Source organism: Vanessa atalanta, chromosome 12 (genome assembly GCF_905147765.1).
Source record: "Vanessa atalanta chromosome 12, ilVanAtal1.2, whole genome shotgun sequence".
NCBI classification, from domain to species: domain Eukaryota; kingdom Metazoa; phylum Arthropoda; class Insecta; order Lepidoptera; family Nymphalidae; genus Vanessa; species Vanessa atalanta.
Window position 1 is genome coordinate 3146934 of NC_061882.1, and position 20287 is coordinate 3167220.

Genomic DNA, 20287 nt, shown 5'->3' on the forward strand with positions numbered 1-20287 from the left:
TTTTATAATATTTTCGTATTGGTTTGATGCTCTATATTTTAACAGAGATAAGGACCTATTTCTTATTTGGTGTAACCTATTTCTTATTATCTTCTATACTAATAATATTGTAATGCTGAAAATAACTATGTCTGTACGTTTGTTGCACTTTCACGGAAATACCACTGAACCGAATTTGATGAAATTTGGTATGAAGCGAGCACACTCCACTCTCGCGAAGCGCACTCCAAGAAAGGACATAAGCTATTTTATGCCTAACCCCTAACGACCAACCCCTAAAACGAGAGTGAAGCCGCGTGCGATAACTAGTATTACTATAATACTGCTGTAAAGTATTTTTCTTTAACCGCGTTACTCTCAGTGTCTAGAGTCTAATAAGAAAATATATTTTCAATATAGCAAATTAGCTAAATGCTAGTTTATCGTTATATGATAAGAATGAAGTTTGTATAGTGTATATGTATATACATAAAAGCCGAAAGGTACAGTACCACTGATGTACACGAGAAATAGTGTCGAATTTCGACATTGTGATACTACTGGCTACAAATATGAATACTTAGATCTGTAATCCTTAGGTTATCAAAGCGCTGTCAAGGTTAGGTGCAAGCCATACGCGTGTACAACGAGCGCGTTGAATTCGTAGAGTCAATTTACAGTTTCCGATACGACATCGGTCTCTTCCTTTGCATCTCTTACCCTATATCTTGGACTATCATTGTCTATCGGATTGTTTTGTTCTATAACTTTTTAAAGAGAAGTTTTTTAATGTAAAAACTATTTCCGTATTTACGTACGGGAGTATTATTATTGATCTGTAATGTTAAAGTTTCAATACAAACTTATTTTGATAAAGTACAATTTATAGTCCAAGCGCTTTTAAATAAACATTGTAGGTCATTGGGATCCGAGTATTATCCGATATACAATCGTATAATGAAAGTAGTCTCATGTCGATATTCTAGGGAAGATTTATCGTTAGTCATGTATGTAAGATTTAAATATTCTATTGTGTTCACTGTTAAGTCGTTATTAAAAATCTATAAATCTATATGCTTAGTATATGAATTACATTATCGATAATGGTTCGAAGTGTCACATATTTTTATACTTAAACGTCATCTATTTATTATTTTATTTATATGTCATGTGAAATAGTTTTTTTTAATTATTTTATGAAATTTTAATTAATTTCGATATAGTTGAATATAACATTAGTGTATTTTAAATGTTACTATTATTCATACAATTCAATTAATCATTTATTTATTTCATACAAAACTAAATTGACTTGATATACGCGAAGGTATTATATTTTTTTAGTTACAAAATTATTGGTATATCAAATTTAGAGTTTAAATATTTTAAAACAATTAATCAACTAACTTTAGTTTGTCATTATTATACTTAATATATCTTTATCATGAGGGTTCTATCAGATTATGAAAGAGGGAGAGTCCACCTCTGTACGAGCCTAATGAGTACACGCCTGTCTAGTATGTTCTGCGTAGTTGGTTTGTCTTTCTTGTTATTAGCCACAATGGGCGAAATAGATCTGGACAACATTACCGTCTGCATTCAAAGATAATTTAAATTATTCAAAAATAAAAGTATATATACAAAAGATATAAATAATTGCTTAATAATAGGTATTTACCAAATATATTTGTTATATAATGTAATTAATTATGCATATTAGGTTATATTCACATAAAAGCTAAAAAAATGTTCTAAATTATATCTTTTTAAAAAATTATTGATGGAATAATTTATAAAAGGTTAAGAAAAATTACTTACTTTAAAAAATCCACAAATTTAAACTCATAAATAATAAAAGAAAACTCTTTTCAATATAGAGTGTGTGAAACGTATATGAGATATTCCAATCTGATTTGATTTTACTCCTTTTTCCTGAAGTGTAGCTCCTATGTATTTTAATGGGACAAAAAGTAGCTATGACTTTAGACCAATAAAATTTGTCTATGCAAACAACCATCGAACATTATTTATAATAGAAAATAATGAAAGATTACGATCAGTGTACAGTGTAAAAGATAGAAAAAAAATAAAAGTCAATTTAGTTCCATCTTTTTCCGAGGCAAACTTGGCCGATCCATCCGAGCGGAGCACGGCACAGGAGCAGATGCGTCTGCGAAAGCGATCGTCTGGTCTCCGATTCGTGTCGAGGGTAGACATCGCAGGGTTTAAACATATAAAACCACTTTTCCACGGATTTCAAAGGTTCTATTTGCGTTAAAAATATTGCTGGAGATTATACTATAGGTACTATAATAGGCACCTATTTGGTCTGTGGCCAAAATAACTGAAGTATTTGTCACTGACCAGGATTGGTTAAGACTTAAGAATCTTGATCGAACCTTGTATTTTTACAAAGTTTTGGACCCGTACAGCAAAATCGATTCTTACATTTTTTGTCGATCAGTACGTCTACGGAGGATAATTCAAACTAGGTGTTCGTACTGTAATACGCTTGGTTGGATCGCCTGACGCGTTAGTGATTGTTGTTGTACTGTTTGTTATTTGTATTCAATATCAAGGACAATAAAAAACTTGAATATCATTCATGCGAAGTTATAGTTTTCTGCAAGTGTATGGATTATAATACACGGAGAAATACTACGACGCAGTCATTCGTTTCGACACACTTGTTTACTAATTAAACACAGGTACAACGATCGTAATTGCGACTTCTGTTCAATTAATCGTTCGTGGGTCGGGTCAAAAGGTACATGAGGTCAATCATGGGTAGAGTTTAATTCACGTATTACGGTATATGGCTATGTAGTTTTATGATTGAATGAAAAATATTATCAAGTATAATTAAGTAGGCGTCATTTTACTTAGATATCTTTTTTAACTTAGATTCTTTTTTATGATGTACTCGTAAGTGTAGCAAACGACTGCGTTTTATTAAACGTAGCGTTGGAATGAAATTGGCTGCAACGGAAATCATTACTATTAGATGTAAAATTATTTACTCGTTTAATTTATAACATACATATTTGGTTTTAAATAAATTAAGGTTAAATGCAATTATTGTACTATACTAAATGATATCTTTGGGTGCTTTGTTATCTTTATGTCGGCATTGGTCACACAAATCTTTTTCTCTCTCGGCGCTGACGTAATGAATATTCATTAAATTATGACTTATTTAAATGTGGCGATATATTATTTCTAAGAATGGTTCACCTTTAGTTTCTGTTTGATTAACTGAACTCATTAATTGAACAAAGTTTTATTTTATAAATATGTACTAATATTAAAGTGATTTGATGTGTTGTGTTATGTCCCTCTGATCTATTTCGGATGTATATTTGATGATCATTTTCAAGAGTGACTAGTCAACTACATAGGACATAAAATTACAGTGTAAAACTATTAAACGCAGCCTTATAAACTAGGCAACAGACCAGCAGTTGCTTAATGTACTGAGCAAGATAACGATAACGTTATAGAATATGTATGTTATTACGTAACGTTATTTAAACTGTAATTATTTTATGCGTCAAGTATTTGAAACCCGTATAAGGACGTATAAAGTATTAGATACCTGCTGCAATTCAACTAATAAATTTGTTATGTTATCGCAATCTATTCGAAACGTAATCGTTGCCCTTTTCTATTCTATTAACTATTCTCGGAATATAATCCGGAACGAACTGTCTTAAGCACAACAAGAGCCCGGGTACAAGATTTTTTTTTGCTATCTAAAAAAAAAAGATTTTAATAGACCAAAAATTTACATTGTTATCGGCCCGTTTTTTTGCACCTTGGATTAAGATGCTTGATAAAAACACGTCATGAAAAAAAAAACTCAAAAGTAAAATCAAAAGCTCTTGTAATAAAACAAATAAAAATAACACTCTGCTATTGCTATATGCTATAAATATAAATAGTCTAGGAATATGTTTTATTCAATGTATATATTGAATGTATAATTAATGTTTTGCCATTTATAATGACGTTTTTAATGTATACAAAACATTTGATTGCGTTATGTAATTGCGACTTTTATTCATTATAAAATAAAATAAATAGTTTTATCAACAATGATAATAATATATATTATTTATTAGATTACAATTACACATAATTTTGTATTAATATTATTGCCTTAACATATTTTTCGTAGTCAAAACGTTTATCAAATTTTCATAGTGATCTGTTTAACGGTATAAAAGTTATTGTGCACTGCGCCTAATAGGCGATTTATAACAAAGAACATAGATTAAAAATATTCTTCATAAAAAATACTAATTTAATGGTAAACTTATATGGTAATCGGTCAACCGATGTCGAAGACTATCAATCTCAAACATATATCAATGTCCAATTACATGTCTATACTAATATTATAAATAAGAAAGTATCTCTGTCTGTCTGCCTGTTTGTTTCTTTTTAACGGTAAAACCAATAAACTGAATTTTAAGAAATTGTTATGAAGCAAGCTTGATCCCCACGGAAGGACATACTTTTTTTATGCCACCTGGCCACCTATCCTTAAAACACAAGCGAAGCCGTGGGCGACTAGAAGTATTATATAGAAGGCAAAATATATAAATTAGATTATACTTGTATGAAGTGGTTTGTGTTAGGAATGAGAGTTACGACACGTTCTCGTCGGATGCGCTGGCGTTATCAAAGTTGCGCTTAGTTCTTCTACTCGTAGTTAAACCATGATAAATACTATATTTAATAGGGCCTCATTAATTGAGGTCGTCGTAGTTCGGTCCCCCACGAGCAAAGCAAGTAGGTGTATATTATACGATTGCATACTTTCAACTATGACTAATCGACTGACTAAACGCTGCTTATTATTCTATAAATATCAAAATATTTTGTGGCATTAACTCACGTGGAATTTACCGTATATCAATTTTATTATGAAAATAGAGAGGAAAATGCGATTACGGCGAATGAAATCAATGCTAAGACGCAAGTACTAACATATACATTATACGTATATATAATTAATACTGTGCTATTGACACGCACTTAGCACGTGTACGGTACTACACTAGTAGTAGGAATTTATTATAAACTACCTAATTTTTTACTTTCTATATATATAATAGATTGCATACATCTAATTATGTTCTATAATCAATGCAATACGTGAAACTATAAGGTGTCATGATATGAATATTACTGTCAATCGGATGAGTAGGTTTTACGTGAGCCAGGAAACATAATTAATCGAATTAACCTTTATGTTTATTTTGCTTATTATGATTATAACATAATATTATGTTGCTTTAATTTATTTTTATATCGATAAAGTTATTACATGTGCAGTTCTTAAAAAATATATAAAAGATTGTTTACATTTAGGAGACATGCTATTTCTATTTTGCAATTGCATATATCAGGTAAATTTCCATTTATGAAAATATTCAAGTACCTGACCCGTATCGGCCACGTCGGCTACTCTCAACCGAGGCAAGCCAACTGCGCAGAATATATTATATTATAATACTTAGGGGTATGATCCTACACAGGTGCACTCTGTTCAATTCAACGCGATCGAAGAGTGAGCAGGCGCAGGGCCAAAAGCTTTACGTGCTTTTAAAGAAACGCAACTCTGCCAATTTCCTTAATCTGTGCTACAAAACAATCGAATAAATACAAATTTCAGTATTCAATATAGAAGTATTACACTTTCATATTGATTTTCAAATTAAACACGACCATTGGTTCGAAAAAGAAAATACCCTAACCTGCGAAAAACCAGCGAAAGAAACACAACGGGGTTTTTTTTTGTCTATTTGTGATTATTTACAAATTTTCGATATCAAAAGAATGGTTTTATTTCCACTAACTACCAACCATGAACTCACTAATTGTATAATATCACACACAAGCGTTCTATAAAATTTATTTTAATTATATTATTTATATTATATAATAATGGGGTTAACGCGAAACTTTCTAGGTACCTTTTTTCACTAATGAAATTAATAGTAATAGGTAATAAGGTAAAATAAAAATTATGTATATTATCGAGTAATAAGCTTTATTTGTCAATGTTATTTAAACTAAATATAAAATATTATTCGCAAATATCCTTTAGAAGGGTACATTTTGGAAAGATGAATTGACTTGCTAAGAGCAAGTATTTTTTTATTCATACAACTTACTATCAACAAAATAATGGTTATCATTGGGATTTCGTAATATTATTTTTTGGAGTAAAGGTAAACTAAATACCGAGTTTCAGATTTCTCAAAGTTATTACATCCTTCCTAGGCCACGGTATTCGTTTCTATAATACGAGTAAGATTCCTTGGCTATTTTTAACTTGGGCTTTTAAAAAGTTTTAAATCTCAGGTCAAAAAACAAAACGGATAAATACAGCATATTACTCAATACTATATTATATTAATATAAATTTAATCGTACTTTATTGACATACTACATAAAATGGCGGAAAATTACTACTGAGTTCATTGCCGGTTCTTCTCGGTAAAATCTACTTTCTGAGCCAGCGGTAAACTTTTAATTCAACAATGTTACATGACGATTCGAAAGTACTTTTATGAACCCACTTGAATAAAGAATATTTTAATTTCGAACGTATTGTGATGTTACGCATACTAGGTGTTAGATAGTTTGTAATAAATGTAGATAGGAACAACACATCCTACTAAAACTTCAATGCGGATGAGTTGGATTTACAATGGACCTTGATTTAATTTTATATGCGTGTTTGCGTTTAAAAAATTTATTAATTTCAATAAATATAAAGCACCCGAAAATAACTCAAATATTCTTAGCAATGGTTGCGGTATTTGTGACATTCTTGTGTTTGATAAAAAATAACTCGATGTCAGTATAACGGGATTATTTAGGATTGATGTCTAGAAAATCTCTAACGTCAGCGTTCGTGGTCGCTCACGTTCAGCCCTGACTATGGAAAAGATTACGTTTTATGCAACCGAGCAAATCTCTTTATTGCTGATTTAGTACAACACCTATTTATTAAATCAAGCGATAATAATCCACCTGAAATATGATCATTGTTAGAGCTACCGGTAGAAAGATATGATTTAGAAAGTGGGTAAGTTTAATATAAAACACCATCACAATCACAGAATAAATAATGAACTCAGTATGTATGAAATAGCTTTTGATGGACCTATGTATTTCAAATTTGTATGTAATATTTATGAAAATATTTTACACACATTAGCGTTGGATATATATAGCAACTTTTTTTAAATGGTTGGTTTAAAGTGGAACGGTTTGGCATTTTGTTTTATATAAATTAACTTAATACTTGTAATATGTTTGACTTGACACGATTAGGTATTCTTTTAACCGTCTCCATAAAAGGATAATTAATTGACAAGTATGGTTAAAAAGCGTTGGTAACAAAATGGTCTAATTACTTTAGTTGGCAACGAAATTTGTACAATTTTTTAATTGTTGCCTAAAATTTCAGTGATAATTTTCTAAAATGAATACTTACATTAAATATATTTATTTGCAAATATTTTATGCCCCATTATTTCTATTTGTAGCCAGGTCAAACCCTAGAAAAAGATGGACATGGCGCGCCTGTTATGCCGTCGCCTAACGTGAAGTTTGGATGGATAAAGGGCGTCCTTATGAGATGTCTCCTCAACATTTGGGGGGTTATGCTCTTCTTGCGGTTGTCCTGGGTCGTTGGACAAGCTGGAATAGGTAAGTCATTACTTATTTAATACAGATATTTGTACTACATATTACAAAATCATAAAAAATCACATGTGAAGTAAAATTCTACTGTTCAGTAACTATTTTTGTTATGTTTTAATTATTACTTATGTGCTTGATTCTTGTTTACTGTTTAAACATGCAATAAAATAAAAACAGGTTAAACAAATATATGTTTCGAATAGAAAATAAAATTGTCTTTGCTTCGCATTAGCGAATGCCACAGTCAGACATTCGTAATGTGACATTCACCGCTCCAGACATTGGTATCTTTAAGCATTTCAAGTATGTGTCAGTTACAAAAAGTATATCGTTGTCATAATTTTGGTCGGCACCACCCACTCTAAACGTTAGTGCTTTGTATTGCCGTGTTCCGGTTTAAAGGGTGACCGAGCCAGTGAAATTATATGATCAAGCGAAATGACATCGTCAGATCACACGGTTGGCGGAAAGTTTATAAGTGGTCTCGCAATATTCAAGCAATAAACACTTATGCAAAAGACTTCTTGTAATGCTTTCCGGAACCCAATTACTCGTCTATCTTACTACTGAGATCATTTTTGTTGCCCTTGATGCCTGAAATGTATATCACCCTTAGACCGTTTTCAATTGAATTGATTGAATAGAGAGTTATAGAAACAAATTATTCATATGAAATCAGTAATTTTAAATAAAATTATTAATATATAAAATAAATAATACGATAAAAGCATTTTTGTAATTATTTTTATTGGCAGCGCAGGCATCGCTTTTAATTGTGACGACATCCGTCGTGACGACAATCACAGCTCTATCGATGTCCGCCATAAGTACGAATGGCGTCATCAAAGGAGGTAATAATTATCCTTATCCTATTCATTGCATAAGGTAGATCAAAGCTTATGTTAGGTTAGTTTTAATATCACAAAATATATATATATATAAATATTAAATTCTCCGATTCATCGAGTTAAAAAAATCGTTACTCTAATTAGTTTATCGGTACTTCTATCAAACAAATATGTCACGTGATCAACAGTGAGATTGCATACACAAAAGTTAATCTTGAAATGATCAATCGACATTGTAAAACTTCCTAAATAAAAAGTACAAATGCTCTTAGATGAGAATTCTCATATTTCTATTATGTTGCCAGTTTCCTCCCTGTCAATAAATGCTAATTATAAATAACTAAGAATAACAAAGTTAGAAATCACGTTAATAATAAAATTATCCGATGCATTTTCGCGAAACCAGCAGCATCGCCGATCAAACTGCGCGTGTGTTCCTTGTTATCGCACTATCGCCTTGTGTTTTAAATTCTATAAGGTCATAGATCATTTTCTTCGTTTTCTCATAGATAACTATTTTTTTTATTTTGAACAAAATAATGTGATAAATATGTAATGAACACGATAAAATCGTAGTAGCTATCAAATAAATTACCTTTATCTCCCGGTTTTGCTAAAACAAAATACCTGAATAAGAAGTTTGACAACATTATTCAAAATTCTGAATCAGGTGGCACATATTATATGATATCGAGATCTCTCGGACCGGAGTTCGGGGGCTCAATTGGCCTCATATTCTCAATGGCGAACGCCGTAGCGTGCGCGATGTACGTCGTGGGCTTCGGAGAGTCACTCATCACGCTTATACCAGAGTCAGCGTACATGGTCAGCAAAAGTTGGGTAAGAGAAATGCTTTAAATATAAAATGTTCTTAATATTTCTTCGAACGTGATATTTAAAAAAAGTTATAAATGCTACGTAATAAACTTTGGCCCCAACTTTTTATACCAATTTTAAGATGAACGAAGTCATAAAATTTGAACGAGATGTATGTATTTTTGATGATTCGTACTTATCATAACTGAGTGAAACAATCGTCGTAGCATCCAATCCATTAATTACAACTTTAGTTCATTAAAACGGGATTAAAAATAAAACGTAAAATTTCATATGTCAAAACAACTGCGAGTTTTGGTACGTTTTGGTAAAAAATTGTTCAATTTCGAAGATATTTTAGGATAGTTTTAAAAGACATAATTCAACAAATGACGGTACAAGTAGTATTAAATGTTTACAGGACCAAGCAATCTACGGTTGCATAACCATAGTACTACTTACCGGTATCGTGATTGTGGGAATGGAGTGGGAAGCTAAAGCTCAGATAGTGTTGCTGGTGATATTGCTGGCTGCTATCGCCGACTTCTGCATCGGAACCATCATTGGCCCCAAGTCGGATCTTGAGGTCGCACAGGGCTTTGTGGGGTATAACAGTGAGTCATTGTAACTATATTTCATTTTTTTTAAATGCATGTATTATTATATAGAAAGCTGTCTGACTCCATGTATACACATAGCGTAAACTGTATTGGGGTATCTTAATACAAACTCGATATTTATTAGAAACAAAATATTGTTTCGAAATTATTCAACTTCAATCTTTATAATTACCATTCTCTTGGGCGAACTTTCTCCATATTTTTTACAAGTTTTAAATGTCTCTATGATAAACGGAATTGACTTCGAATTAAAATAACCTTTGAGATAGTATTATACTATACGATCAATGACATTGTACCTCATTTGACACTTTCTGTGACAGCACTTGCTTATAGACGTCATAACAATTACTTTGCTATCATGTCTAGGGCACTGTCTCCAAAATTGTTTATCGTGAAATTGTTGATGAGCAAAACCCACTCATCCAATGTACTATACATTAGAACGATACATGCTTACGTCACAATAAAGTGATCCAGGTTAATTACAGATATTTTACTGGTCCTATAGAATCTATTTAATAGCATATGCAGGTTTATTAAAAAAAAAATCTTATTTGTTTCCCCAGTGACGATTCTAAAGCGAAACCTCGGGCCTGACTACAGAACCTTTGAGGGTGTCGAACACAATTTCTTTTCCGTATTTTCAATATTCTTCCCCGCTGCCACTGGTATATTGGCTGGCGCCAACATATCTGGAGATTTGAAGGTAAGATTTTCAGGAACCTGTTTAGCTATTTCCATTTAACAGTTAGGTTTCGTATAAATTAACTTTTGATCTATGTAAAATATAATATGCAGTATTAAAAAGTCTCTTAAAATAATCTGCAGCTCAGTATAAACATTTTACCAAAATAATTTGGCTTTAATTAATTTTAGCAATCTGAAAATCACTGTTGGTCATAAAATATAATAAAATTTTCTTCAAGGATCCCCAAAAATCAATTCCAAGAGGAACTCTCCTAGCGATTCTCCTGACTACGATATCGTATTTGTTAATCGCTCTCCTCGCTGGATGGACTGTGCTAAGAGATGCCTCGGGTGATCTAGCCGACGTGGCCGGATGGACTATGGACCAGTGCAAGACCAACGGCACTTGTGGTTACGGGCTGCACAACAGCAACGACGTAAGTGTGCTGAAAATAATTTGTCTAAAAATGACTTAAACCCTTTATAAAATAGAATACATCAATTATTATCCAGACGAGCCTTGCTTACTCGTATCACTGCTGATATTATTTGAACTGATTAGTTATTTGTAATCTGATCGCGCAGGTAATCCGTCTCGTCTCGGCGTTTGGTCCTCTGATATACGGCGGATGTTTTGCTGCTACACTTTCTTCAGCATTGGCTTCCTTAGTATCGGCACCAAAAGTGTTTCAGGTATTATATAATAACTCATTTCTTTCTCAAACAAAATCGTTTACGATTTGACTATAAATCAGATTACTCATCTTGGATGATACTAATTATGCGTAAAGTAGTAATAATTGCTTAATTTCCCAGGCTCTATGTCAAGACAAGTTATACCCATGTCTGGACTTCTTCGCTAAAGGCTATGGACCAAATAACGAACCTGTACGAGGCTACGCGCTGACATTCGTCATCGCAGTCAGCTTTATACTTATGGGTGAGTGACGATTACAAACGGAGTTCCATTAATCAAACAATATATGATCACGTGATCACTCGACGTTGACTTGACGTTTGTGTTCCCGGCGGTTTCAGGTGGATTAAACCAGATAGCGCCGCTAATCTCCAACTTCTTCCTGGCTGCGTACGCGCTCATCAACTTCGCCACGTTCCACGCGAGCCTCGCCCGCCCCGTCGGGTGGAGGCCCACTTTCAGGGTACGTCACGTGGTAGTGTTCACAGAACTGCAGCACTATCGGCGTCTGCCAGTGTAATATATGCCCGGACGTACGGTGTCGTTGCAGCTGTACAACATGTGGCTGTCGCTGCTGGGCGCGCTGGTGTGCGTGGCGATCATGTTCGTGGTGTCGTGGGCGACGGCGCTGCTGACGCTGGCCGGCCTGCTGGCGCTCTACCTGCTCGTGTCGTACCGCGGGCCCGGTGCGCTATACACGACTATGTTACTTACGCTTACAAGGAGGACTTAGAAATTATATTTCTTGCAAATATTCTGTAGCTCTGTAGTTCTTTAATTCTATTGTAGCGCTAATAAAGTTTTAGTAGTTTTGAGATGTTAAAATAACTGAATTTTTAAATTATTTTTTTTAATGCTATTTTTGTCTCTGGTGATTGTGTGCCACCATTTGTCAGCATATAAACCTAATCGCTTTGTGTGCAGATGTGAACTGGGGATCCACGACGCAGGCGCAGACGTACAAGTCTGCGCTAGCTGGCGTGCAACAACTCAACAGGGTTACAGAGCATGTTAAGAACTATAGGTATAATATTATTATTTTTTAGTTCGTAATGTAACCGTTGATTTATATAAAATATTGTAATTGTGGTAAAATTTTATAATGGCTTGGTGGTAGGCACTTATGCAAGCTTAGCAAGATCTTAGCAAGCAGAAATGTTCAGCATTGTTCTGTTCCGGTTTGAAGGGTGAGTAAATCCCTATGGCCTATGGGCGATGGTGAACACGTACTAAAATACCAAAAGAATTAAATGTATAATACTCGTTTTTTTTTCTATCATATTAATAACATGTAACATCTTAAATATGCGAATGTACGTATTAATTACTGATTCAACTTATTTGTCACAGGCCACAGATACTAGTTCTAACTGGTTTTCCTGGTGAGAGACCGCTCCTGACCGACTTTGCTTATCTCCTCACCAAGGGACTCTCTCTGATGTTATGTGGACATATTATGCAGGTAACTTAATACGTATCCGCCGGCGATTCTCTCGCTTAAAATAGCCCCGATGTCCAATTGCTAATTGCTGGAAAGTGTGTGTAAAATATAAATACTTAAATTGTTTTTTATTTTGATATATTTTGTGAAGCATTTTCTTTATTCAAGTTTCAAAGCACAATGGGCTATTTGACAATGCGAAAAATAAAGTGTCAATGATTGTAATCAGTATATATTATGAATTAAAAAATGGTTATTATTTTAATACGAAAGTTGAAAATAATAATTAATTTATTCAAAAATTCATAAATAAAAATACGCTCCTGATTGGTCGGGCTTATGATGACGTCACTTGCTTGTTAACCCCGCTTGCCCACTGTATTTGGATTATATGTGCCACAGATTACAATACAGGCAAGTGACGACATCGACCCCATTGCAGCGCCATATTGTCAAGGCGTAAATTTGATATTTTTTAACAAATATGTACTAGAATTAAAAAAAAAAAACATCTTTTATCGGGTTCCTTAATCTCTACTAAATAATATAAAATGGATTTTAAAAACCAGTCAAATAGCCTATTATTCTAAAGAAATTTCACTTCAAAACGATAACAAGGATCGTCAACTTTAAAGTATGATGATGCGCCTACTCGAACAAAGGACATCTGGTTCGTTAGATATTATATTGCCCTTTGTATTCATATTTTAAACTAATCGTTTTCTGTACAGTACACATACTAATTTAAGAGGTCCTGATGATTTATTAATTATAAAGAAAATGAGATAAACATTATATTAATTGATTATTTATCATGTGACAACCCTACCGAATCGGGCGCTACATGTGTGTGTGTGTGTGTGCGGCAGCGCGCGCCCAGCCACCGCACGCGCGAGGCGCTGGCGAGCCGCGCGTCGCAGTGGCTGAGTCGGCGCCGCGTCAAGGCCTTCTACTCGCTCGTGGACGACGCCAGCTTCAAGGACGGCGCCAGCGCGCTCATACAGGTGCCCACTAACACTAACACACTCGTATTCCAACTACGTGGGACTCTTTGCACTCTGCATTGTCACTGGGGTCACGGCATAGAAATTTGTCATCTCTTTTTTTTTCGCACCGCCAAAAAATGGAATTCTCTACCAGCACACGTGTTCCTCCTCTTATAATCTGAGTTCCTTCAAACGAGGCGTAAAGTGGCATCTTGCTTTCAATCTTACTGACTGTACTGGGCGTCTTCCCGTTTGGACTCCACTACCACTTTCCATACTATCCGGTTAATATATAAAAAAGAACTGCAGCCTTTTATGCTAGTCCCTAGACAAATTTGACGATATAAAATGAGTTTAGCTTAAAGTGACGCCTCGTGTTATGAGTCAATCGCTGTTGATATTCTTTGATATTTTGAATTTTCTATTCTCTCCAGGCGAGCGGTGTCGGTAAATTGAGGCCTAACATTCTGATGATGGGCTTCAAGGAGGACTGGAGAACGTGTGACCGTTCGGAGCTGGTGGACTATGTGGAGGTGATGCAGTAAGTATTGACTTCACTTTCAGTTACAGTACGTAATACCACACTTCAACATACACTGGAAATAGGCTACTCATTAAGAAGAAAAGACATATTTGCCCAGCCGAGGGACACTAAACGCTCGAACTTTTACTTTAGTATTATATATATGTACGTAAAGAAAACCATTACATATACAATCGCTTTTCTTTCGTCAGTCGTTTTCGTCATATATATATATATATATATAAAACCTTTAAAACTGTCGAAAGAAACGAAGAAGAACGAAGGCGTTTGTATATTTAATGTTTTTTTTTATATATATATATTAGAATTCGACGAAGTCGGTGTTAATATACGTCCGTGCACCCCCAGCAAGGCGCTGGACGTGCACATGGCGCTGGCGCTGCTGCGCGTGGAGGGCGGGCTGTACTCCTGCGACGCGCTGGACGACGACCTGCACGCGTGTCTGCGCGCCGGCGCGCCCGGAGCCTCCGGTGCGTCATTTGTGCTTGGGGGGTGACAGCGTTGTATGCGACATACGAACGGAGAAACTTCTATTACGATGCATTAGTTCGTTTAGGGGGTCGTTTATTTTTAACTAAATAAGGTTTAAAACTGTCACTTTATATGGGAATAATTAAAATTGCTAAATATATAACTTTATTTTGAAGGTTCAATGGGTGATAGTATCAAACTGTCGAAATCTACAGAGTCCTTGAACTCCCAGTCTAGAGGTAAGATTCTGCACATACTAGAAATTATGAAAAATCGAAAAGTACACATTTTGTTTGCTTTTATTATACAAATTAGCTTGCTTCTAATTGAAACGTTTTAGTACATTATAGAAAGGAATATGGTAGCTTTTTTTACGACTGCCTGTCTGCCGGCCGTAAAGTTTTCTGGGATTATTTTAGCTGGGTGGTTTTTTGGTAACAATGCTATTCGTTTTCTGTATGTAGCGCTACGAGCTCGATCTATCTCGTAGTGTGATAATTAGAACAACACATAGTAAATGTTTTCTTTCAGTTATCATCAGATTTTACCACTCGCTTCTTACGTTTTTCAGACAGCAGTATGTCAGACGTGTCCATAATGTCCGGTGAGTTGACCGGCGTTTCTCCCGACCCCGGAGCCGTGAGGACTCGCAAGAACAAGGCGAGGTAATATTCTGTAACGACATCGTTTCCTTTACTACATAATGTAAATGGCCTCGGTGCCGGATATGTGATCGAAACGTTTTGGGTGTCGGTTAACGCTGGCCGTGTGCGCAGCCGGCTGGGCGAGGTGGTGCGGCGGCTGGGCGCGGCGCGCGCGCGCCGGGCCTCGTCGCTCACGTCGGTGGAGCGCTTCACGCGCCGCCGCGCCGGCACCGTCGACGTGTGGTGGCTGTACGACGACGGCGGTGAGCGCACCCTCCGCTTTATACAGTTACCCGTCACGGATGCATGCGCGGCCACTAGTGGTCCGGTGTGCAGGGCGCACCAGGCGCTCTGGCCACCGGCAGTCCCACATCCCGCCTTCCATTTTTAATGTGGGAGAAACGCGTAGGAGCATTTTTCCAGATAAAAAAGGGATACCAAATAAGGAATCATCGATGAGCGGAAGGCCTTAGTACTATTACTTTACTTAAATTAATCTTTGAAGATGAGATTTATATTCCGGGTGGATATAATTGTGAAATATTTAATTGTTTAATATAAATTACTCGGTCTGAACGCTGGTCGAACGGCTTGGCCATTAGATATTATATTGCAAAACTCTGTAGTTGTGTTTCGCTTCGAGAAATGAGTGAGTCAGTGCTGTTACAGGTACAAGAGACAGCAACTTAACTCATTTATAATTGCGCAATTACAATATTAGGAATACTTTATCCTTTTGGCAGTGTCAATGTAAATCTAAAGTATGGTTTGAGACAAGATGCAGAGCAGAGACAGCAGTGTACCTAACCGCAAAGAATCTCCCCGGCAGGGCTGACGCTGCTGCTGCCGTACATCCTGTCGACGCGGCGCGCGTGGTCGTCGTGTCCGCTGCGCGTGTTCACGCTGGCCAACCGCCACACCGAGCTCGAGATCGAGGAGCGGAAGTGAGTCGTGCCAGGGATTTCTGGTCGATTCTTTATTTAATTAACATAAATCGAAAGTATTTCGCTTATATTTATTATTTCTTGTAACATTTTTCGTTGGTGAATAACACCCAAGCTTAATTTACTATTATATTTATCCGAATAGGCATGTCTGTGTATTATGATAATTAATATCTGTTGTAATTTTATACTTATGTGTACTTTTTATATGATTAGCTGCACAATATTTTTAAAGAATCTAAAGCTATAAAAAATATATATTTCAGCATGGCATCTCTACTGTCGAAGTTCCGCATAGATTATTCAGCGCTGAAGATGATATCAGACGTCACAAAGAAACCAAAAGATTCAACGTTAGCATATTTCGAGGACTTGATCGCCCCCTTCAGGGCGTCGGATGATACTAATGACAATAGTAAGTAAACCAGCGGTAATGAGTGAGGATTATACATAATCCTTGAAAAAGTATAAGTAGTGCTTATCCCTTTATAAATACGATTATATTTGACTGTATCATTGCTAGTGGCCAACTTGTAGGATTGCAGATTCGTAGATCAAGGGTTTCATTCACAAGATATGTTTAAAAAAATTATTGGAATTTATAGGGATTAGATACGCTTCCCCTTAGGACTCTATTGTTTTCAGTTTATAAAACTGGTATAAACAGATATGGCATACTTTAACGGACGTTCACATGTCGTGGCGGCCCGTCGTCATGTGGCAACTCGACGATATAGACACTATGACGGCTATAACGTCCGAGTTGCGCCTCACGCCCCCCGCCCTCGGCAGTGAGCATCACGGAGGCGGACGTGCTGGCGGCGCGCTCGCGCACGCACCGCTACCTGCGCGTGCGCGAGCTCATCGGCGAGCACTCGTCCAGCGCGCGCCTGGTGTGCGTGACGCAGCCCATGCCGCGCCGCCGCGGCCTGCCGCCCGCGCTGTACGCCGCGTGGCTGGCCGCGCTGGCCACGGCCGCGCCGCGCGTGCTGCTCGTGCGCGGCAACCACGCCTCCGTGCTCACCTTCTACTCCTAGGGCGCGCGGGCGGCCTCAGTAGTTCCGACCTAGAATACCTAGGTGGAGAATTACCTATTTTCTTTAAAGCGAAGTGATGCACGGAAACGACTACGATAATAGTATTTTAAGTATTCGCCCTACGTAAATAAATATTTAACAAAATATACAGTAAATAAAAGGAAAATGAAATAAAATGGATTAATTGAATTACAATTGTCTAATGACTGTATTTAGAAACAAAATATTTATGACTCTATACTATAAGTATTTTAACTTTAAATATGATGACCTCACGTGACAGATAATCGACGTTATTATAAACGCTCGCAGAGAAAGGAAGGGGGGGGGGGGGTGCGTAATTTGTATGTTAGCGCGGTACTTGGGGCCGAATGGCAACGAATTTGCTTGAGACCGTCCGTGAGACTTCTTCCGGCGTCACTGTCGCCTTCCGTTTGCCGCGAATGTGTCTCAGCCCTGGGAAGACCTACCGCATGTCGACGGTGTTGTGCGAATGATTAAAAAAAAGTTTTACTTGAAAGGTAAAAGTTGACACGAATATATCTAATAATATGGAGATGGAATAAAGACATTATATTATTAATTGTATTAACAATTATGTGATACTCACTACACGCAACGGTCGCGTCGTGATCATAATTTTTGTTATTTTAAAGAAATAAACGACGACAGTTACAAATTGATACTAAATACTTGTATAACCGCATTATATATAACACAAGTTACCAGTGACGTAAAGAAAAATATACAATAGACATAAATAGTATATGTTTGTATGTTGATATAAACTTCTCACATTATCATATAACAAACATGTAACATTGTTAAAAAGTCATTTATCTAATACAAACTATGTATAAACCGTTAAACAAGTAGACAAATGTAAAAGTGAGTTTATAAAAAAAAAAAGAAACAGTTAAAAGTAATTAAAATTATTGACTGTTGTCATTAAAACTTTTCTAACATACTCTAATGAAAATATTACTCGTATATAATTATAGTTTGATTATATATACGAGTTTCTTTCCTTAACGATTTTGACACAACATTTAATAACATGTATATTTAGTGACAAACTTGTATGAATATATCATTTAATGTACATTACTTATAATGTTCCTTTATTATTAATGTATTGTTATAATAGTGATGTAATGTATAATAATTTATGTTTTCTCTCAATAATTAACTTTTGCGTGACTGAACCGACATTCCGTTAGCCTGAAAGTACAAATTAATATGTATGCTGTACATTGAACACGCTACATACATTATACACGCTATTGTCACCTTAACGTGAAATGCATAAGATTGATAATTTGACGTACTTTTTAAGATTCTTCCTAGCTGTTTTCCTTTTTGGAGTGTTTTAAAGTTGGTGTTTTAAAAGTGCCTAATAAAGCAAGACTTGAACGAAATTTGATAAAGTAATTTTGGATTAGCTGATTCTGTAAAATTATATTACTAGAGTTTTTGGAAGCATTTTTCACGAAAATAACGATTCTTTAAATTTTTGTCAACATATTGCTATTGCAATTTTTAAGAATTTGACTAAGTCTAAACTTTTATATGAATCGTTAACTATTTTTGCTATAAAATATATATATTATATATTTAAAGTTTTCAATTTTGATATATATATTTCCTTGGAATATTTTTTGTGTCGATTATACTAAAGCGTTATAAAAATTTTTGTATTAAGTATGGTAAGTATGGTAGAAGTAGAATTGTATTTTACAATAGTAATGCTACAAAAATACGTACTTTTTTTTTCGTTATCTAAAATGACATTATTGGAACAAGATTTTTGTTTTTTTTTAATGATAAATTAAAGTTCCAAGTCAATGTTTAATTTCTTTATTTATTAAATGATTTATTCTAAATCGAAAAAAGATAAAAAAAAAACTTATATCAGAAGATACGGCGTGTTTCGTCGGTTTATCCGCGTTTTGATTAAGACTATTGGCGTGACAAGCGTGAATTTCAATTTAAATTTTTATATTAATCTTATAATGCAATCATGATGCAAATCAAAATATCGTTCAATAATTCGCTTAGCTATTTATTGACACATAAAGTATTCCATACTTGTGGTGTTTTATGATATTAATTGGAAACGTTTTTTGCGTGTGTGTGAATGTGTGATTTATTTGAATTTTTTGATTGGATAAATTTTTGTTTATGACAAATTTATACACATAAATATTGTAAGGAAATAAAGTTTCCATAGATTTAATGTGATTCAGTAGTATTTTAAACTAACCGTGATTTTTATTATCATTTCTGAATGCGACGAATGAATGCGTTAGTCTATGGATGCTTTATGAAATTTTTAGCACTATTGTTGTCCATTTTAATGTTAACCATTTAAATTACGTATTACTGACATAATATAAAATGTTTAACATTTTAATAGTGTTACTAATTAATTTAGTAGTTAGTTTTAATTTATTATTAATTAACATTAATTTATTGTAAATCATACAAAACTATAGTACATAAACTGCAAGCCTAATAAAAACACGTTTTGAGATGATACTGTTTCAATAAAAGCGACATTGTTAACTAAGTGTGTAATTATTAGTAAATATTATGGTATCGTAATTGCTAAAAATCTTAATTTTTTGACGAAGAGTTTGGTCGCTTATGTGTAGCCGTGGCTTTACGATGAATTTCAACATTATTTCTGTTTGGCCTTTTCGTTTCTGTTTTGCCTTTTCGTTTCTGTTTTCAGGATAATTTTCACTTATTATTAAAAATGTAGAGTATCGATAGCAATAGATCTGAATTGTCACTTTAATATAAAAAAAAAAAAACTTGTGTTTGTGAGGGTAGAATCTATATAGAA

At 34.8% G+C, this 20287-nt stretch overlaps 1 protein-coding gene across 2 annotated transcripts in view; it reads left to right on the top strand.

Moving 5' to 3' along the window:
* LOC125067589 (bumetanide-sensitive sodium-(potassium)-chloride cotransporter) overlaps positions 1 to 19018 on the top strand; it is a 30836-nt gene extending 11818 nt beyond the window's left edge. Inside the window, exons 4-24 of one of the 2 annotated variants that reach the window (XM_047676231.1) lie at positions 7545 to 7707; positions 8457 to 8552; positions 9220 to 9389; positions 9787 to 9979; positions 10555 to 10694; positions 10915 to 11112; positions 11261 to 11368; positions 11492 to 11615; positions 11714 to 11835; positions 11923 to 12058; positions 12297 to 12396; positions 12723 to 12834; positions 13683 to 13817; positions 14234 to 14340; positions 14692 to 14820; positions 14989 to 15053; positions 15386 to 15479; positions 15591 to 15721; positions 16288 to 16402; positions 16669 to 16817; positions 17195 to 19018. In XM_047676231.1, coding sequence (XP_047532187.1) covers positions 7545 to 7707; positions 8457 to 8552; positions 9220 to 9389; positions 9787 to 9979; positions 10555 to 10694; positions 10915 to 11112; positions 11261 to 11368; positions 11492 to 11615; positions 11714 to 11835; positions 11923 to 12058; positions 12297 to 12396; positions 12723 to 12834; positions 13683 to 13817; positions 14234 to 14340; positions 14692 to 14820; positions 14989 to 15053; positions 15386 to 15479; positions 15591 to 15721; positions 16288 to 16402; positions 16669 to 16817; positions 17195 to 17439 — 2832 coding nt within the window. In that variant the 3' untranslated portion in view covers positions 17440 to 19018. The remainder of the gene's footprint in view (positions 1 to 7544; positions 7708 to 8456; positions 8553 to 9219; positions 9390 to 9786; positions 9980 to 10554; positions 10695 to 10914; positions 11113 to 11260; positions 11369 to 11491; positions 11616 to 11713; positions 11836 to 11922; positions 12059 to 12296; positions 12397 to 12722; positions 12835 to 13682; positions 13818 to 14233; positions 14341 to 14691; positions 14821 to 14988; positions 15054 to 15385; positions 15480 to 15590; positions 15722 to 16287; positions 16403 to 16668; positions 16818 to 17194) is intronic. The other variant, XM_047676233.1, reaches the window with a different exon arrangement.
* The last annotated feature ends 1269 nt before the right edge of the window (positions 19019 to 20287 follow it).